Source organism: Paralichthys olivaceus, chromosome 10 (assembly GCF_024713975.1).
Source record: "Paralichthys olivaceus isolate ysfri-2021 chromosome 10, ASM2471397v2, whole genome shotgun sequence".
Lineage (NCBI taxonomy): Eukaryota > Metazoa > Chordata > Actinopteri > Pleuronectiformes > Paralichthyidae > Paralichthys > Paralichthys olivaceus.
Window position 1 is genome coordinate 6,182,365 of NC_091102.1, and position 17,556 is coordinate 6,199,920.

The window sequence follows — 17,556 nt, forward strand, 5'->3', positions numbered from 1 at the left end:
CTGCAAGCTACCAAGCCCTCTCACTGCTGGTCAAGTCCATGAGTGCTCATGTTTTTTTCTGGAGAGAATGGTCAGGCCACCAAATACACAAACACTTGTTGTTGTAATTCTTTTAAATAATAGGGAAATGTAATCTTAATATTAATTTCAGCAATTTATTTATATCCAATGATTGTTTTTTTCATAAGAGAAGTATAAGAAGTGTTCTGATAAACTAAAAGTTGTTTGTCATAGAATATAATCAATGGAAGTAAAATGAAAATTCTGGATCTGCCCCTGAAGCTTGATCTGCACCAAAATGTAAAGGGTTCTTCTCAGGCCCAGACCCAATCCCTCCACCAGGTGTGGTGGAAACTGGTTTAGTTATTTTTGTGTAACCCTGCTGACAAGTAAACCAATGAAGAGAAAGACAGACATGGGTGATAACATACCTGGTGGAGGTAAATACGCCGTTGTACACAATCGGGATAAAAGAATCCCTCACTTTGCTGCAGACCCTCTGGACTCTCCACCAGATCCTCAAGAGTTCACTCTGCCATCTGTGAACTGTACATTAGTGCCTCAGAACTATTTCTACCATTTCTCTGTGGATCCTGCAGGTACAGAGTAGTCAGATGGTAAACAGTGATATTAATAAACTGATTCCTTTTTTTTGGTGTGTAATTGCTTTTACTTAATCTGCTCTGAAGTGTGAAGTTGTGATCAAACATCCAAGCAATGAAGGTTTAAGTATTTAATGCTTCACAAAGGCAGACTGACAGAAAACCATAAAGAGCAAAATAATTTAGACAGAACCTGAAACGACGGTTAGTTAATTTGGACGATTTATACTTTCAAAATAATAATTGTACTGCAAAGCATATATGACATTTGAAACATTATTTCAAACTATATAGCATTCATCATATTGTATGGCAGAACAATTACAACCTCTCACCCTTGATCTGAAACAACAATATATTAGCAACCATGAAAATGTAAAAACAAGTAAAAAGCCAGAAGAAAACTGATAAACATAAACCACATCAATGGTCTACCTTCTGTAATTAATGAAAAATGTTGCACAATAATATCATTAGTCATGTATTTTTAGTATTAGCAGCATACGTATACACCACATGCACATTATATTAAAGTCCTGATATCTGGATGAGTTGATGGAAGGACGTCCACTGAAATAATTCATTCAAAGTCAAAAACAGGCACTTTCAGCTATTTCAAAAGCAGGAGGACCAAAGAATAAATTATCACTATCATTTATACGTTTTTCCAATATATGGAAAACTTAAAGGCAAAGCTGACAGTTCAGAGTTGCACCAAATCGTATGGACATTTTACGACAGCTAGCAGACAAACGCAGGTGCCGAGCCGTTCTTCCACTGGTTACATATAGACTACAGAATAGCTGCAACAGGCACTGAGGTGTTACAGGCATCATACAGTCTCCATGACAGCTGCCATCTCCTTGAACTGCTTGTGAAAGTTCTGCAGAGGACAAACAATAAGAAATCTCACAATCTAGCCAGAAAATAAATCACACCAACAACATTACATTCACATCAATAGATACAGACCTGGAACTGTGGAATGGTCATTTCAAAAGACTTCAGGCAGATTTGTCCCGAGGGCTCAGCGATCTTCAGCAGCAGACACACATATGGAGAGTTGAGAGATCGGCAGGTGTCGGAGCTCACCGCCATCCCAAGCTTCCACTGGATGTCCACTAACTAGAAAGATAGAGCAAAACACACAAAGATTGAAAAAAATCTGTGTTCAGGTCATCAGAAAATATCTGAAAATGAGCGACTGCTTTACTGCATTAAACGTCACTGTACCTGGCCAATGCTGAGCATGGCCTGGACTTCCTGCTGAGCATGGACTGATGCACCATGTTCACTCCACAACTTGTGCAACACCTGCAGGGAAGCTTTGGACCACTTGTTACTGCTTTCTTCCAGCCTCGACACAAGGCCATCTCCTGACAAGTTATTTTTCCCAGCTGACCTGGTGACACAAATGTTAACTATAACACCTTAAAGTGCAACTGTGTGCTTATGTTTGTATGACTTTCACAGAGGAAATAAATGTGTACAATATGACAGAAGACGTGTCCACCCGTTATAGAATCAGAGGAAAGATACCTGAATGTTAACAGCAGAAATCTGATCGTGTTCTGCAGGGCTTCATGGTCAAGTCTAACTCCAGCTCTCTGAAATTTCTGCTCACAAGAACAAAAACAAGTAAAATGAAAAAGGAACTAGGTAACTAGGTACCATAAGTTGAAAAATAAGAAGAAAATATTGCCTCACGTCAGACATTTGAGCTGAATCTACTCCTGTAGCTCGCCCTTGAAGATAAATCAGAATGTGCTGACACTGTGGAGATTATAAGATTAGTTATCAGAACGACGGTAGAACCTCTATGCCAACAATACCACATCCTTTGCAACTTGTGCAGAGCATGGCTGCTTATAGCTCTACAATTAACAGTATGACACAGTATTTAACATCCTGTTGTTTATCCTCCTGGGAGGGAGACCATGGTAACCTTATCCTCTGGCAAGTCTCAAAACTAGACAAGAAGAATGAATCATGTGCTTATGGTAAACAAACCAATACTAGAGGCTAATAATACCAAGACATGTGACCTGTGTGACACTTCTTATTTCTCTATCAAGCATTTAAAAATCAATCAATATATAATTAATTTGATCAAAATGTAACTTGCTTTTAGTTCGCATGGTTGTATATGTATATATATATATTGGGAGAGCATATACTCACTGCTTCTTCTAACAGATCTGGAGAAAGCCGGCAGATGTTGTCCACAGTTTTGTTAATGCCTGAAATACAGATGTGAAGCAACTCATTTATCATGAGGTTTCCCATAATACATCTGTGCTCCTATTAATACTGGTCTCAAGAGGATCAGTAGTCAAGAGCTGCTTTTACAGAGCCTGTACAGGGGCATCATGTGAGCCTGACTATTGTAATTATACATTAGCTGCTTGCCTTGAGAAGGCACTTACAATAAGATTTAGGATTTATATTATTCATATATCATCATATATCATTATTATTATTATTATTATTATACATCTGTTTAAAGTTGAACTGAAGATAGCTCAGTAGAAATGTTTATTTAACTTTATATTTTAACTGTATTCAACAAATAGACAAAATAGATCATAGCTAACAGATAAAGTGTAAAATATGAAAATACTACAGTAAGAGACATTGAGTCATTAACAGTTGACATGAACTTCTGTGACATAAACACATTTATATATTAATAATACACGAGTGGCACATTCAAAGGCTGAGGTCATGTTCAGGCTGAGCAGAGGTGCCTGGTAGAGGTTCAAGATAAATCTGGGATCAAGTTATCAGCTCATCAGAAGCCTGACTGGAGTCAGGGATGATGTGGCTGGGTTAACATCCAGGTGATGGGTGTGTTGTTAGCCTCCTCCAGCTAGCTTCTCTGTGAAGCTAACAGGAGAGTTAGCATGTATTGCCTGGATGTTGTGGAGCGCTACACGTGATGAATACGACTCGTTCGTCTTTCCAGTGAAACCACAATGAGCTGAAAACACCATGGAGCCACGTGTTGCATGTTGAACCCACCACATGACTCCTCTGCTGCGGCTGCTGGCATCTTCTCTCCCGGAGCTGTCACCTCGGTGTTAGCGCCGCCAGCTCAGCGAGCCTCTCGTTAGATTCGACAACTGTTAAGACCTGTTGAGTGAATTTAAAAAGTCTACTTTAAGTGTTATATTCTGGAAACTGACCGCAAACCAGCTACTCACCGATAAAACGACTTTTCACTGGACAGCAGCGGCTAATGTTATTCCATTCCCTCGCGTTTATTATTAGTATTTATTATTATCGTGAAAGGCATACACCGCCACCTACTGCACCGGAGTGTGTATTACATGTTCTTCCTCTCAATATGCTCCATGAACATGAAGAGGAGTTTTATTTATTATTATTATTATTAATATATAAATGTCACCCAGCGAATCTCCACTGAACAAAATGAAACAAGGACACATTCTTTGGAGTTTGGAGTTATCTGAACAAGATGTGATAATATATTATATATAAAATAATACTTGTTTTTTAAAAATTAGATTTTATATTGAAACAAATCATCTGTAAACAAGTCACTGATGTTCTGTGATAGCTCAACACTGTCCAGGGAAATGCATATATTGGTATTAGCTCTCTGAGTTGGAGGACGCAGTACTATCGTTTTATTATTATTATTGTTGTTGTTATCATTATTAATAGTATTGGATTTTATATTGGACACATGAGCGAAATAATATTCTGGGAAATAAACAACTACAGCTGCTGTGAATCTGTCTCTCTGAAACACGCCCATGACCCTGGAATGGTCCACTGTTAGGCTCATAATGTGGCTTCTACATTAAATAATCTTCATTTTATAGATAAATAACCATAGTCTGTCCATTCGGAATATATAAAAACAATCAATACATAAATTTGAAGTATATATTTCTATATTTGTGTCGTAAAAGCTGTGGCCGAGATGTATTTATAGTTTATGAATAACCGAACCCCCCCGTGTTTCACCTGAATGTCACAGTGTACTCTCCAGACGCGGAAGTGATTCGCAGCTGTCAAAGAGATTTCTGTAAATTCGCCTCAGCGCTGCAGCAGAAAGATTAAAAACACCTCGACCTCGCCTCACGATGGACTGTCCACGATGGCTGCCTCTGGAGTCCAACCCAGAAGTTAGTGCTGTTCACATCGACTCTCTGTTTCTGTCGAAGTCATTCATTCGCATGCATGTGAGCGCCGCCGGCTAACTGATGCTAGCACCGAGAACAAAGCTACAGCCCGGTGGCGGCTCTCGGCACTAACATCAGTTTTAATCACTTTATTCATCCTCTGTGTGTTTGGTTTTTCTCCTCAGGTCATGACGAAGGTGAGTGATTTTCCTCCGAGTGGCTCTGAATGATCGGCGGCGATGAGACATGGCACAGACCGGGGCACAGGGCCTCCACAGCAGCGAGGCTACCTCCAGTGTATCATCAAATATTAATGCAGTCATGTGCAGCTGTCTGATCATAGCAGGAGGGACACCACGGAGAGTAGGAGCAGGGTGTACTTACTGGGATTTCATATTTCAGGAACTAGTAGATTACAGCATTCTGCACATTATGTGTGAAGATCTTGAGAAAACTTTGTCTTCCAACATCCGGAGAAGATTTGGAAAAACAGAGGAAGCCATTATAACAGAGATCTTTAAAAACAAAACTGGGATTCAGAACCAAATTGATAGAAACGTTGCTTTACAGTGAAAGGAATCGTATTACGGAACAATCTCAACAAAGAATCTAAAACAAGCAGTATATATATTTATAAAACATAACACTTAAAGCCAGTATGTTGAGGAAATACAATGAAATGTGTTGATTGAGTTTGGTCTGGACACCTGGTGTCAGGTGAATCATGTTGTGAGCTTCTTTGAATGGTATGAAATGAAATGAATTGTAATTTAGGATCTAATAGAGGGATGTGAGGGGCTGTGTTGGCTTGCAGCTATTTAAAAACTTTCTGCTCATTTTCATTCAAGATTTGAGAATTTACGTGACATGTGACATTTCGATAGATGTATTTCAGTCAGCTGATATCCAGCGTCTGATGTGCAGTCGAGATGATCAACTAGTAGAAGAGCAAAGTTACCTCATACAATCTCAGATTAATAATTGGATGAATTCCTTTACACTGTCCAAAGGTTGCATGGGGTCAATGTTTAAATGCAAGGGCAGCTTATCTATCATAAACACTGGGTAATACATTTCAGTGCAAAAGAAGGAAATTAATTAAGGCTCACTTGCTGTGGAAAATAAGAATTTATTAGTGTGGCTAAAATACCAAAGTTAATATTGTAGTTTTAGTCTTTTGAGGGTTATTAAGGAGGCAGGTGTTTTGGATGATAGTCAGAAGTTATATACAACTTTACTTTATATTTAAATATATGATGTTGATAGTTTAACTTCATGTCTTTGTACGCTGAGAAAATTAACTCTTGGCTCTCATACAGTTCGTTAACTGTCTGGGTATGAGGCCAACCTGGCAATTTGGAGACGTGTATGGTTTGGATCCAGAGCTTCTCAGCATGGTGCCAAGACCCGTGTGTGCGGTGCTGCTCCTCTTCCCAGTGACAGAGAAGGTACTTTAATTTTATTCCCGCAGCGTATGTGGTGTATGATTAACTGTATATGTCTGTGCTTGTTGATGCACAGGGTTACGTTTATGCCGAATGAAAAAATGTTCAGCAAACATTTCTCCTGTCTCATGCTTCTGCCCAGTACGAGGCCTTCAAGCAAGAAGAGGAAGAGAAACTGAAGGATCAGCGTCAGGAGATCTCTCCCGATGTCTTCTTCATTAAGCAAACCATCGGAAATGCCTGTGGAACAATAGGGTTAATTCATGCAGTGGCAAACAACCAGCAACACCTGGAATTTGGTGAGTAGTTATTTCAATTGCATCATACATGGTGGTAGAGATGGGAGATTAACAGCTGAATGATTAGAGAGTTGATCATGTGAGTGTTAATATTACTGAACATGTTTTTCCGTCTCCTCAGAGTCTGATTCTGCTCTTAAGAAGTTTCTTGAAAAAACCTCTACAATGACCCCAAAGGAAAGGGCCGCCTTCCTGGAAAAAGACGAGGTAGGAAAATGCTGAGGAACAAATACTTGCTGAAGGATGGCACGCTATGTTTTGGGATTTGTTTGGTCACATAAATGAATTAAGGGTTTGTAGTTCTGGGATATTTTTCAGTCATTAAGGGAACAGCTGACACAGTGGTTTGCCCACAGGTCTTCACAGCAATCACATAAGATGGAGAAAATTATCTTAGCTTCCAGTAACTCCCTTTTTATGATGTTATGACACAACGCCTCAAACATTATCTCTTAGGAAAATAAGACTATGTAACAGCTGCACAGACTTTAATTCCTTAACAGCTGTAAAATGTTTTGACAGCTCAAATATTTAGGAGAAAATTGCCATAAAGCCCATGTTTTATTTTTCCCCACTTCTTGTTTCAGAGTATACGTGTTACACACGAATCGAGTGCACAAGAGGGACAGACTGAGGTTTGTACGAGTTTTAGATTCTCTGTTTTTTCTTATCTCGCCTCTCTCAAATATATTACTTTATGTAAAAGTTTGTTTTTTTGTCTGTCATAGGCTCCAAGCTTAGATGAGAAAGTGAATCTGCATTTTATAGCTTTTGTGAACGTCGGAGGACAGTTGTATGAACTGGGTGAGTTCACCGCGAGTCAAGTACTTGTTGTCTCTTTATTACTAATTATCACTTTGATTCAACATTTTTAAAACAGTGAAAACTCTTGATGAAATCTTTTATGTTTTTTTATACGCAGATGGCCGGAAGCCTTTCCCCATTATCCACAGTAAAACTTCAGAAGACACTTTCCTCGAGGTACGACATCACAAAATAAAACAGACGAGCCTACATAAAAATATCTGTTTAATCAGAGTCGCACCTCATCACTTTCCTCTTGTGTTCCATTGCACTGCAGGACGCTGTAGAGGTTTGTAAGGTCTTCATGGCTCGGGACCCGCAGGAGGTTCGTTTCACCATCATTGCTCTTTCCAAAGATTCTTACTGAGGAAACTTCCCTGTGACCAGAGAGAACAAAGAAAACTGCCAAACATTCTCAAGTGCTGACTTTATTGGAAAATAATTTTTTTTTCAAAGTACTTCAGAAAGTGATGTGGGGAAAATGATAAAAAATGTCAGGTATATCATTCTAAAGTAATTTTGTCATCAATCATTAGTTGCGCGTTAGACGTAACTGAAAGAGATTTAAGAAGTAATTCTTGCCAAGATGAAAATCTTCACTGCTGAAACATTTCTAACTGCAATACAGATGACAGCTGCACTTAACTGACGCTGCACTTAAGTGTGTTTACTTGGCATGCTTGGCTTTCAATGAAAAAAAAAACAAAAACTAACACTTTTCATGTCACTGAGGGAATTCAACTTCTTTTTTTACTCTGGGTTCAAACATACTAAAAGTAGTGATTTGGTTGTGATCATAAATCTAACCGGCTGTTCAAAAACACCTGAAGAAACGTGTTTTGCGAGACTTTAATTTCAGTCACGGCTTAAAGCTGTTGACTGTTTTTAATGGTCTCGTGAAAAGGTAAAATCAGAAAGAATGTCCCTGACGTGTGTGGCTCACTCTAAGTGAATGCTGACTGTACCTCTGAGTGTTGGGTGCCTACATTTTGTAATAAGAATTAGAAAGTCTGTTAAATAAAAGGCACATTTATTAAACATTTCTTTCATTGACCTTTTTATGTGACTCTTGGCTATTTTAAAATATCCATCTGTTGTTGGTTTTTGGTGTAAACTAAACTTTGACAGGTTTATAGCCGCATGTTTGTGGAATAGACATACCAGACCTACAAGAGCCCGTCGAGAATTTAAAAATATTCTGGCACACTACATGACTCCATTGGGAATGCAAAAGCTGTAAATTTTATTGCAACCAGGAACCTGCTCTAAAAGTAATTCATCCTAAATTTACTCCAGCTAATTTTTTTCTGGTATGTCAATATAACCAACTTAATCAATAAAATTAAAAAGACTAGTGAATATGTGTTATTTGAATAAACAAAAGTTCTGTTTTTTTAAGACTGTATTTACAGACATCATCATATAAGTACCTGTATGATGTACAGGCAGCTTTAGTTTCGAGGTTTTCATTGTGATTAAACATCTAGAGCTGTAAACTTAAGTACTTGGGACCAGGCTGCTCTTTGCAAACATTTATGAAGCAGCAAGAATTCTCCTTCTGGACGGTGACAGATTCTCTTGTCTTCCATATGCGTTGGGTTAAATTCTGATCACCAGGTTCTCAATAGCAATATAAAGAAAGTGAAGTGTATATAAATATGATTTGTATGCATTGTGAAATCACAGCGAGGTGTAACAGAAATGATCTACTTCAGATTTATAAAATATTTGCTGTTTGTTGAGTGGTTCTCATTCTCTGCTCACAAAGAAGAGTTGTAAAACCACAACCCTTCCTCATGAGGAAAAATCAGTCTTTATCATCAATATCAGGACTGATATGAATATTTTTATCTAAATATCCTTTTAGCCATATAGTCCAGGATTGTTTACTCCTTCTACGGTGGCTTATTAGTATATACCACTGAGTATTTTTAATCCATGCACATACCGTTTTCTTAGGTGATCATAGGTTTTGGCTGGAAAATCTGATTCTGCAAAGTAACTACAACGGTGAAATATTTGTGGCACAGTAACAAGAACTCCCCAAAAGCACCAAAGCCTTGTTGAGTAAATCAAAAGCCATGTTGATTGCATGATGAGTCAGTTTAGTTTTTTCAGGCGTGCCAATGCACCCTGACCACCGCTGCGTGGCGCTGTAGGAAAGATTTGAGGAGAGAAGAGTTCAACTTCTCTCAGTAGGAAAGTTCGCCCAGACTCTTGGAAACTTTGTGACATCCATGTGTTTAGTGGTCAGCAGTCTTGAAGTTGTTTGTACGTCATTCTGAGGACCTTCTGTGTTGCTGCTTATCATTCCGTGAAGACAATCACACTGTTGAGCATCTCGTCTGTGATGGAGGCGGTGAAAAACCTGGAATCGGACGAAATCCTCCAGGAGAGGTGGGAATAACAAACCTGTGTTCAGCTGTGGGCCCGCGGGTGGTCCTCGGACCCCACTTTGGGAAACCATCCACCCCTTCCACAGCCTCCAGCTCTTGCAGCTTTTAACCCTCCACAAAAGGAAGGAGGACCTTTCCTATCGGTGCAGCCGAGGTGAGGTGAGCGAGCCCCGGGTCCACTCTGTCCACACCACCCGTGCGTAAAAGGTGGAGGACTCCGAGCGCAGCGAAGGTGTGACGGATGTAAGGAGCAGGTAGGTGCGCGGCTGCAGCCAAAGAGTAGGCAGAGGAAGTGTAAGGAGAAGGGAGTGCATGGAAATGAACACCTAATATGTATCCCTTTGATGAGCTGGTGCAAATGAACAATAGGAGGCATATTTTCTTGTGTGATGACTAAAAGTTCACCTGCGCTCTCGTGTGTCTGCGCTTGAGGAGGTTCTTAAAGTGGCTTCATTAGTGTCCGCCTGTGTGAAACTCGCCCTCATTCATGTCATCGGGCCGGCAGGAGCAGAATTGGCCCCACGGTGCAGCTCGGATAATAAGTTCCTGTGATGGAGTGGCGTGAGCAGTCCACTGTCAGCTGCGACGAAGCCTACTCTGAGGCGCAGAGATGGGTTGAGGTGAGTGAAAACACATTCAAAACTTTCTTTACCCACTTTTCAAACATTTTAAAAACCATGCAAGATGACATAAAGTTGAGATAAAACTAGGAATCACTTTATGAATTCAGCTTTTGTGCTACTTTTTTAATGTAGAGGCTTACATTTAAGGATAATCTTGAAATCCCCTGTCACCCTAGATGAAGTTTTTACCTTCAGCTCATCCCAGATTGAGTTATTTAAATTTATGGCTGTAAACTGATCAGCTTCCTCAGCTTCTTGTCCCCAGGCTCCAGATAATAGTAGCCTGCATGGACCATAAGATGTATTGAGGCATGTGTCACCTTTAACCTCTCCTCTTTGGGAGGTGGTGAGATCAATCTTTTCTTTTTGCCACTACTAGAAATCTGATGGCTTCACCTCCTTATCTTCTCTGGATCTCTCTTCCAAAGACAGGAGGGTTTTTTCAAAAACTCCATTCATCATTACTGTCTGATCTTGCCTGGACCTGCTCATCACTTTATGTCCCTGAGGCTTTCAGGCTCCAGTTGCAATAGCGAAGGAACATAAGCCGAGCAATTAAGAAAAACTACTGTGAATGAAGCAAAATGTTACTGTAAGCACACATTCACAAAATGATGGGACTTTCACATGGTTTCTGATTTCAGATTAAATGTTTGAAAGTAAAAGTGCTGTTCTAGATGTCAGCAGAAAACTTTAAAAGTAGACCCACGCCATGGCGTACATGATGTTCCTGGAAAATGTGTTATATGCAGAATAAAGGATTTAACAGGTGATTAATTTACTGTGGCAAAACACTCTATTTTGGAGGACGTAATGTGCCCACTTCTCTAACACGGTAATCAAAATGAAAAATGGCCAGCAACTCACACAAAAAAATGATCCACCAGCTCTTTCAATAACAGCCCCTTTATTTCTCCAATGTCAAATTATCCCAAGTTTCCATGCAGCCTGTAGCCAGACTCTCACTCTTTTCTTTTCTCTTTACAAGCGGGCAAAAATTATGTTTCCTCATCTCACAAATTCTCTTCCCAGCAGGGCGGTGTGGAGCTGCCGCATGGCTGTAACTAAACAAATATTGTTCTAATTTCATGAGGGGTGAATCTGAATGCTTTCGATGTGACATCAGTGTCTCTGCACGCTCGCACACTGGCCCATTGTAGTGGCTCAGCTCTTGGACATGCGGTGGGGGGCGTAATCTCAGGCCCTGGGTGTGGGGAGATTATGGGAGAGTGAGGAGAGCTGAACAAGCTGAGCAGGTAAAGGTGTGGGGCTGTTACATTTTCAGTGAACGTATGAGAGGCCCTGAAACGGAGGAAATACAGGAGCAATCCACTCTGGCACACTTTTCCTTCAAAGACAGAGCTCTGTGGCTTTTTGTGGATTCTGTCACTGACTGATTAACAAGCCGCTCGGCCTTCGCAGCACTTTAAACAGAGGCATGTGTGCGTGGCCAGGCTGGCGCTGTTAAAAGCTAAACGAAATGGTCTGGAGCCTGTCACATGGACACATTCCTGCATTAGCCGCCGTGGCTGTGAACGTAGCCCCCCTCAGAGCCGGTGGGCTGTCGGCACAGGGCGCTGCGCTCCACGACCACAGAGCCTATAGTGGAATAATAGAGGTCCTTGTTAATGTAACAGAGAGGCCTCAAGTGTGGCTGTAATGATGAGCAAGTGGCAGTGTTAACACAGGTCCTAGGTCAGAGGATCATATGGCGGCTGTCTGTAAACACAAACATTGTGCGTTATGAGCGAACTAAGTTAGTTTGTAATCAGTGATCTAATAAGCACAGATTTCTTGGATGTGAGTGTGTTTCAGATTCAACAAGCACAGGCAACAGTGTCAGACACATCATACCAGTTTTTGCTGTTCTGGTCTGAGATGGGCAAGACTGTTTTCTTCAATCATTGAGGTGTTGCCCAGAATACTTTGAATACCTCCTTTTAAACAGGTTTGTAAGGCAGAGCTTCACTTCAGCCATTGATCTGGTCTCAGGTTGTAATCTGTATTTAAGATGTCAGCCCCAGTTTTGATTATTGCTCCCCGTGTTTGCTTGAAGAGGAACATATTGTGTTTCTCACAGTCTCTGGAACAAAGCAGCCAATCACAGGTAACACGATCCTGTGTATTTCTTTAGATTGTATTCTAATCCTGTTGTGTCCATCGTGTAGCACTGGAACAACTCCATGCTTCTTGAATGTGGTTTCACGTGAGTCCACATTTTGGTGCTTGATACTGTGGATGCTTGCATCAAGGGCCCCGAGATGCAACTAATGATTATGTCCAATACTGGTAATAAATAGATAGATGTTTATTTTCATTTGCACAGTTACAAGACAGCATGGGTACACTGGAATTCAAGAATCCGACATTTCCGACAAGAAGACATTTTTAAACATTATTAAATTCAGAAGAGGAAATGCCAATCCTGGTAACATATTTCTATCAGATCTTGTACTGGAGTTGGCAATGTGTAAATATTGGTCATGTGATGGTTGTTATATGTCTCTTTTGGCAGAATCAAGTTGCAAATGGACATTGGTAAAACAGTATACAATATAAACAGTGATATATTCAGTATATGAACATGTATATTCAATCCTGTGATATCAAAATTCTTTCCATTTCCATTTTACTGGGTGGCAGCAAATAAAAAATGCCAGAGATGGATATCTATCTCAAAACCTCAAAATAAAACCATCTGCATGGATAGAGGCCACAAGAGGTGAGTAAGAAAAGAAAAAAAGTAGCCAACACCAATAAATTTGCTCTCACATAAAAAAAAGGGAGAGAATGTTCCATCCATAACCTCGTTCCTTTCTTTTAATTTTCTCCCCTTCCACTCTGGTCCTGCAGCCTGTAGCCATGAACTGTTTTCCACGGCCCGCGTCACAGTGTTGTTTTTGTACCAGGAGCTTTTGATAGGACCGATCATTCGTCACGTCACTGTAGTGCTGAGCATTCTGGGTTTTCATTCTCGCTGTTTTCATAGGGAGCAATTAGAAACCAGGCCACATGCATTCAGACGCACACACGTGAAGCAAGACCTCACACAAGAGGCCGAGTTACATGTCAGTGTAACTGTTATTTTGATATGCTGATTTTTTTTTTTTGTACTAATGGCCTCCCCGGTGTTATATTTGTCTTGAGCGAGAACCCTGGAATAGTTGGATAACGTCCCTGTTGGCCTCCGATGACCCATGCTCCCCGTCCTCCGTAGAAGGAACAAAGAGTTTTAGCAAACAATTATTTGGGGTGGGTGGGTGGTGGTGGTGGTTAGTGGTGTTTTTTTTTGGGGGGGGGGGGGGTCTGCATCCGAACAAACCTTGAATACCGATTTGCCTCAGTGCCCGGCATGAATAAACAATAGCTGTGGTCACGGACGCAGGGACTCTTTTGATTCCTCTGATTGTTTGTGTTCTACCAAGTTACCATTCTTGGTTCACTGCAAATATAATAATTGATTTCACACATGTATCAGAGCACTTGGAGAACCAGTGCTGAACTCTGAGGTCCCGCGTTTCGATCGTTTAACGTGAGGGGTGGGTCATCATGAGACTCGACACGTTCAGCCGCACATTCTTGAGGGGAGCGAGCGAGGGTGGGTGGTTTTAGCAGGAAGGCAATCTGTTTTTTTGAAATCTCTGCCCCTGCCTTAAATCTCTCCCTTGTTCAATCGGAGCAGCAGTGTGTTGCTGCAGATTAGAGTCGTTATTCCACATGGCAGATTCAACAGAGGGGAGAGAGAGGGCGAGAGAGGGCCAGGTCTGAGGGGGAGTTAATACCCCTAATGTCGAGGATGGAGAGGGGAGAAGTGTTCTGCTACAGCCAGCTTAGTGCCTCACACACTTGGACGAGGAGATCATAACTTAATTAACCCATTCAGACAAGGAAAGACATTAAAGCAACAAACTCCTTTATCACTGAACGAGGGAATTACACTTATTGTTTTGCCCATTCCACCTGTATTGTTCGTTTGCATGCATGTGAATCCCAGCTGGTGCCCCCACGTACATAGAACAGTAGGGGTCAGGATTTCATACGCCTGCTGCAGCATCTGACTGACTGTACACTGCACACTGAAGTCTGCTGTGTGAGTCTGTGTGCGTATTGTGTGTTATTTGTGTCTGGTTGTAATGGAGTATTGAAGTATTGGCGAAGACCTTTTCGTATGTTTAATAAACAAAAAAAACAAGTATTTCCCAACAGAAGCCTAATCACATTGTGTATTGTGTTGTAGTTGCAAATAGCAGCTGTGTCAAAGCTTTAATCTCATTCATCTATTACAACATGGTCTAATTCTCTTGGAATGATGGGTATTTGAGGCCTTGCCCATCTCAGGTTACCCAGGGTGTGTTCTCAGGTGTATGTTCTTTCAAAATAATAATAGTGTCTTCCCCTTAAACTGTCCGATTGCTCCAGTTTCTCATGTCGTCCTCAGAGTGACGGCCTGTACTTAGCTGTGCCATCTATTGCTCCAGTTTTTGTCTTTTTTCCTTGAAAGGAAAACTGGGACAAAAGAAAAAAAACCTTGATCCAAGGCACATTTGATCAATTTGGCTGGCACAACCAGTCCAACTTGTTTTGCTGTTTGTGTGTCTGTGTGTGTACTTAAGCTGATAGCAGGAGCCCTACCTAACTATATTCCTGCAGTATAATATTTGGGTTTGTCTGTTTACTTGATTGTAAAAATTATCCAATTCAGATTTAAAACAAAACACATGTAATAGTGTTAATATATATATATATATTATATTTACTCATCTACTTGTGCTTATAACACCACTTTGTTTTGAGTGTTATCAAAATAATACACATTAGAGCCTGACATATTTACATTTGACTGTAATTATTTTAACGTTTATGTGCGTCAATATGAAAACATTTCAGATGTGCATTATTGTCTCACATTTTACACAAAAACATTTGTTTGTTTTTTATAATTCCAGGGTTACGGTCTATTTTCTTTGTGTTTTGTCAAGCCTCAGTTACATTTCTCTGTCATGAAGGTTTGATAAAAGCCGATTTGTTGGTATGGGAAATTTCTTACTCCCTAATATGGGTCTCAGCATTGGCCCCCAAAAATCCATATATTGGTCAGGCTCTAATAAACATCCTCACACAGCAACTAGTGCAGAACTTAATGCTGCAGCAAAACACGATTACCGCATGGCTGCTCGTGAAGTCACAACCTCTGCTGAGTTGTCAGCCCAGTTTGTTGGTTTGACTGTGGGTGCATAGTTTGAGCAGGTTGAGAGAAATGCAGTTGGGCCCTGAGCCAAGAAACAAGTTGTTAGTGTTTGGATGCGTTACAGGATGTTTTAAAAAAACGTTTCTAGACGATGCAAGATGGAGTGTTGCGGAACATTCGATATTTAAAGCACTTGCTATGCAGAAGTTGCATCAATTTATAATTCTCTATAACTTTTCACACCCGGATGCAGAACTTTGTAAGATTACAAACAGAGAAGATTGTGCAGAACTGGTAGAAGTTGTCTAACAGTTGTGTACTGTGTCTGTTTGTGTTGGACTCAGGAGCTCAGGTGCTGATTGGTGAAGCAGTTGATTGTGGAAACATTCCAACCAAACAGAACAGGAAGCTCTGTTAAGGAGCGGCCATCAACACAAATGTTCCAGCAACCTGCACTTTTAAATGAAACCAAAATACGCAACTATTATTGTGGAAACACAGATTGTCGATATTAAAATGTACAGACAAGTGTTATGTTAACGATCGTGTACTGTAGATACACATCTACACAGTTTGTGTACCTGCACCTCATGCAGTGTGTGTGTGCATGTTTGCCTACATAATGGCTCTTGGTGTTCCTGCAGTGGTGGTTTGAGATCATGGGAAAGGCATGAGGCTATAACACAGCGTTGTGCTCCTCCAGATGCTGCCATAGCTTTGCGGCTTCGCACGCTGACTCCAGCACAGTTTTAGCGCCGCTCTCCCGTTAACCAGTGGTTTTTAGCGTTAAAGTGGGAAGAATCAAACCTCTGCAGGAATCCAGGAGAAATACCTGAAGGTCTGCGCTTTAACTCTGTTCCTGAGACACTGTAAGAACGCAGGAGGAAATACCTCTTACTTCCTCTCCTACTGTTCTCAACATCCTACCTTTCTTCTCCAGCCTCCACACACACACACACACACACACACCAAACCCCCGCCTCCTCTCCTCACCCAACCCTTCTTGCTGTTTTCCTCACTGTTTTTGTATCCGTTTTTTTTCCAGGCAGTTACCAAGAAAACATTTGGGAGCAACGACTTCCGATCAGCACTGGAGAATGGCGTTCTGCTGTGTGAGTAAGTACCCTGCTTTTACCAGGCGCCTCTCTCAAGCCACTCATTCATATGGAAGCCCTCTCCTCTCCTCCAGGTCTGCGCTCCGATGTAAGTGTTACTGATATTTCCCAGGCAGACCCCTCGCCGGGCGCTGTTTGTTTGTCGGCCACATGAAGTGAGCCACTGTTTCGGCACAATAGAGGTTGTATTATGTAGTTATTTGATCTTTCCAGTGTCAGATCTGCCCTCTGTGGTCTTGTCTGAGAATATCAAGTGTGATCTATTTCAGGAGGAGCCGTTTTGTCTGTTTAACAGATGTTACAGATCTGTGGACAGGCAGATTGCCATCCTTGCTTTAATGAGAGCTGTGAAAAGCTGTGTCGTGAATGGGAAGCCTCCAGCTGAAACCACATTGGAGAGCCGGGGCACCCTGCTTTCTCATTACCCATGGGTGCATCAAGAGTTTTAATGAGTTGGAGGAACAAATTTATCCCTGCAGAATTTGGCTTTCACATTGATCGTCTTCTGAGAGTTGTGGAGTTGTAGAGTTGTGGCTTCTCTCAGATTGGGGATGTGTGAGAGCGAAGTTTAGCATCGTGTCTTTTTGGACAGTTGTGTGTGTGGGCAGCACTAGACAGACACAGTGATGGGATTTGCACGAATCAGCAGGAAGCTGTAATTGCCGGCAGCCCATGCAGAATCGGCATCGGTTCAAAGATGAAGCCCCCTCATTCTGCTGATTTGAGCCTGGCTCTGCTGTTTGTTCCCTCTCAGAGGACAACAGAGACACTTTCGCTCACAGAGCTGTCCATGTTGTCTCAGCGGTAGCAAGAGGAAGACAGCGATTAAATCACTTTCACAGAGGAAATCTGCCTCAGTTCCCATTGTGTTGTGGTGAACCTGTCATAACTACTTGGGAAGTAATGTTTAGCGGGGATCGCACAGATGATTAT

General features: G+C 41.2%; 3 protein-coding genes across 24 annotated transcripts in view; 2 read left to right on the forward strand and 1 right to left on the reverse strand.

The window, feature by feature from the left end:
* Window positions 1–718: 718 nt before the first annotated feature.
* Window positions 719–3,931, reverse strand: commd6 (COMM domain containing 6). Of its 4 annotated transcripts, none has more exons than XM_069533683.1 (8): window positions 3,806–3,931; window positions 3,624–3,734; window positions 2,784–2,842; window positions 2,310–2,375; window positions 2,142–2,218; window positions 1,836–2,004; window positions 1,575–1,727; window positions 719–1,485 (listed from the first exon to the last, which is right to left on the reverse strand). In XM_069533683.1, exons 2-8 carry the CDS (start codon window positions 3,652–3,654, stop codon window positions 1,435–1,437), a joined length of 606 nt encoding a protein of 201 aa, XP_069389784.1. In that variant the 5' UTR covers window positions 3,655–3,734; window positions 3,806–3,931; the 3' UTR covers window positions 719–1,434. The 4 variants fall into 4 exon arrangements, with proteins under 4 accessions (XP_069389784.1, XP_069389786.1, XP_069389787.1 ...); XM_069533685.1 differs by having other exon boundaries at window positions 3,624–3,756; window positions 3,806–3,878; XM_069533686.1 differs by lacking the exon at window positions 3,624–3,734 and having other exon boundaries at window positions 3,806–3,872.
* A 669-nt stretch (window positions 3,932–4,600) lies between these two features.
* On the forward strand, window positions 4,601–8,354 carry uchl3 (ubiquitin carboxyl-terminal esterase L3 (ubiquitin thiolesterase)). 4 transcript variants are annotated; one of them, XM_069533708.1, is made up of 9 exons: window positions 4,601–4,813; window positions 4,939–4,950; window positions 6,073–6,201; window positions 6,341–6,497; window positions 6,619–6,704; window positions 7,085–7,132; window positions 7,226–7,301; window positions 7,420–7,478; window positions 7,579–8,354. In XM_069533708.1, exons 1-9 carry the CDS (start codon window positions 4,715–4,717, stop codon window positions 7,666–7,668), a joined length of 756 nt encoding a protein of 251 aa, XP_069389809.1. In that variant the 5' UTR covers window positions 4,601–4,714; the 3' UTR covers window positions 7,669–8,354. The 4 variants fall into 4 exon arrangements, with proteins under 4 accessions (XP_069389809.1, XP_019963137.1, XP_069389808.1 ...); XM_020107578.2 differs by having other exon boundaries at window positions 4,601–4,756; XM_069533707.1 differs by lacking the exons at window positions 4,601–4,813; window positions 4,939–4,950 and adding an exon at window positions 4,985–5,116.
* A 1,190-nt stretch (window positions 8,355–9,544) lies between these two features.
* Window positions 9,545–17,556, forward strand: part of lmo7a (LIM domain 7a) — a 45,853-nt gene continuing 37,841 nt past the window's right edge. For 6 of the 16 annotated variants that reach the window (XM_069533703.1, XM_069533693.1, XM_069533697.1 and 3 more), the window contains exons 1-3: window positions 9,547–9,951; window positions 10,203–10,317; window positions 16,554–16,624. In XM_069533703.1, coding sequence (XP_069389804.1) covers window positions 10,249–10,317; window positions 16,554–16,624 — 140 coding nt within the window. In that variant the 5' untranslated portion in view covers window positions 9,547–9,951; window positions 10,203–10,248. Of the gene's footprint in view, window positions 9,952–10,202; window positions 10,318–16,553; window positions 16,625–17,556 lie in introns of all 16 variants that reach the window. The other 10 variants (XM_069533688.1, XM_069533694.1, XM_069533704.1 and 7 more) reach the window with 4 other exon arrangements.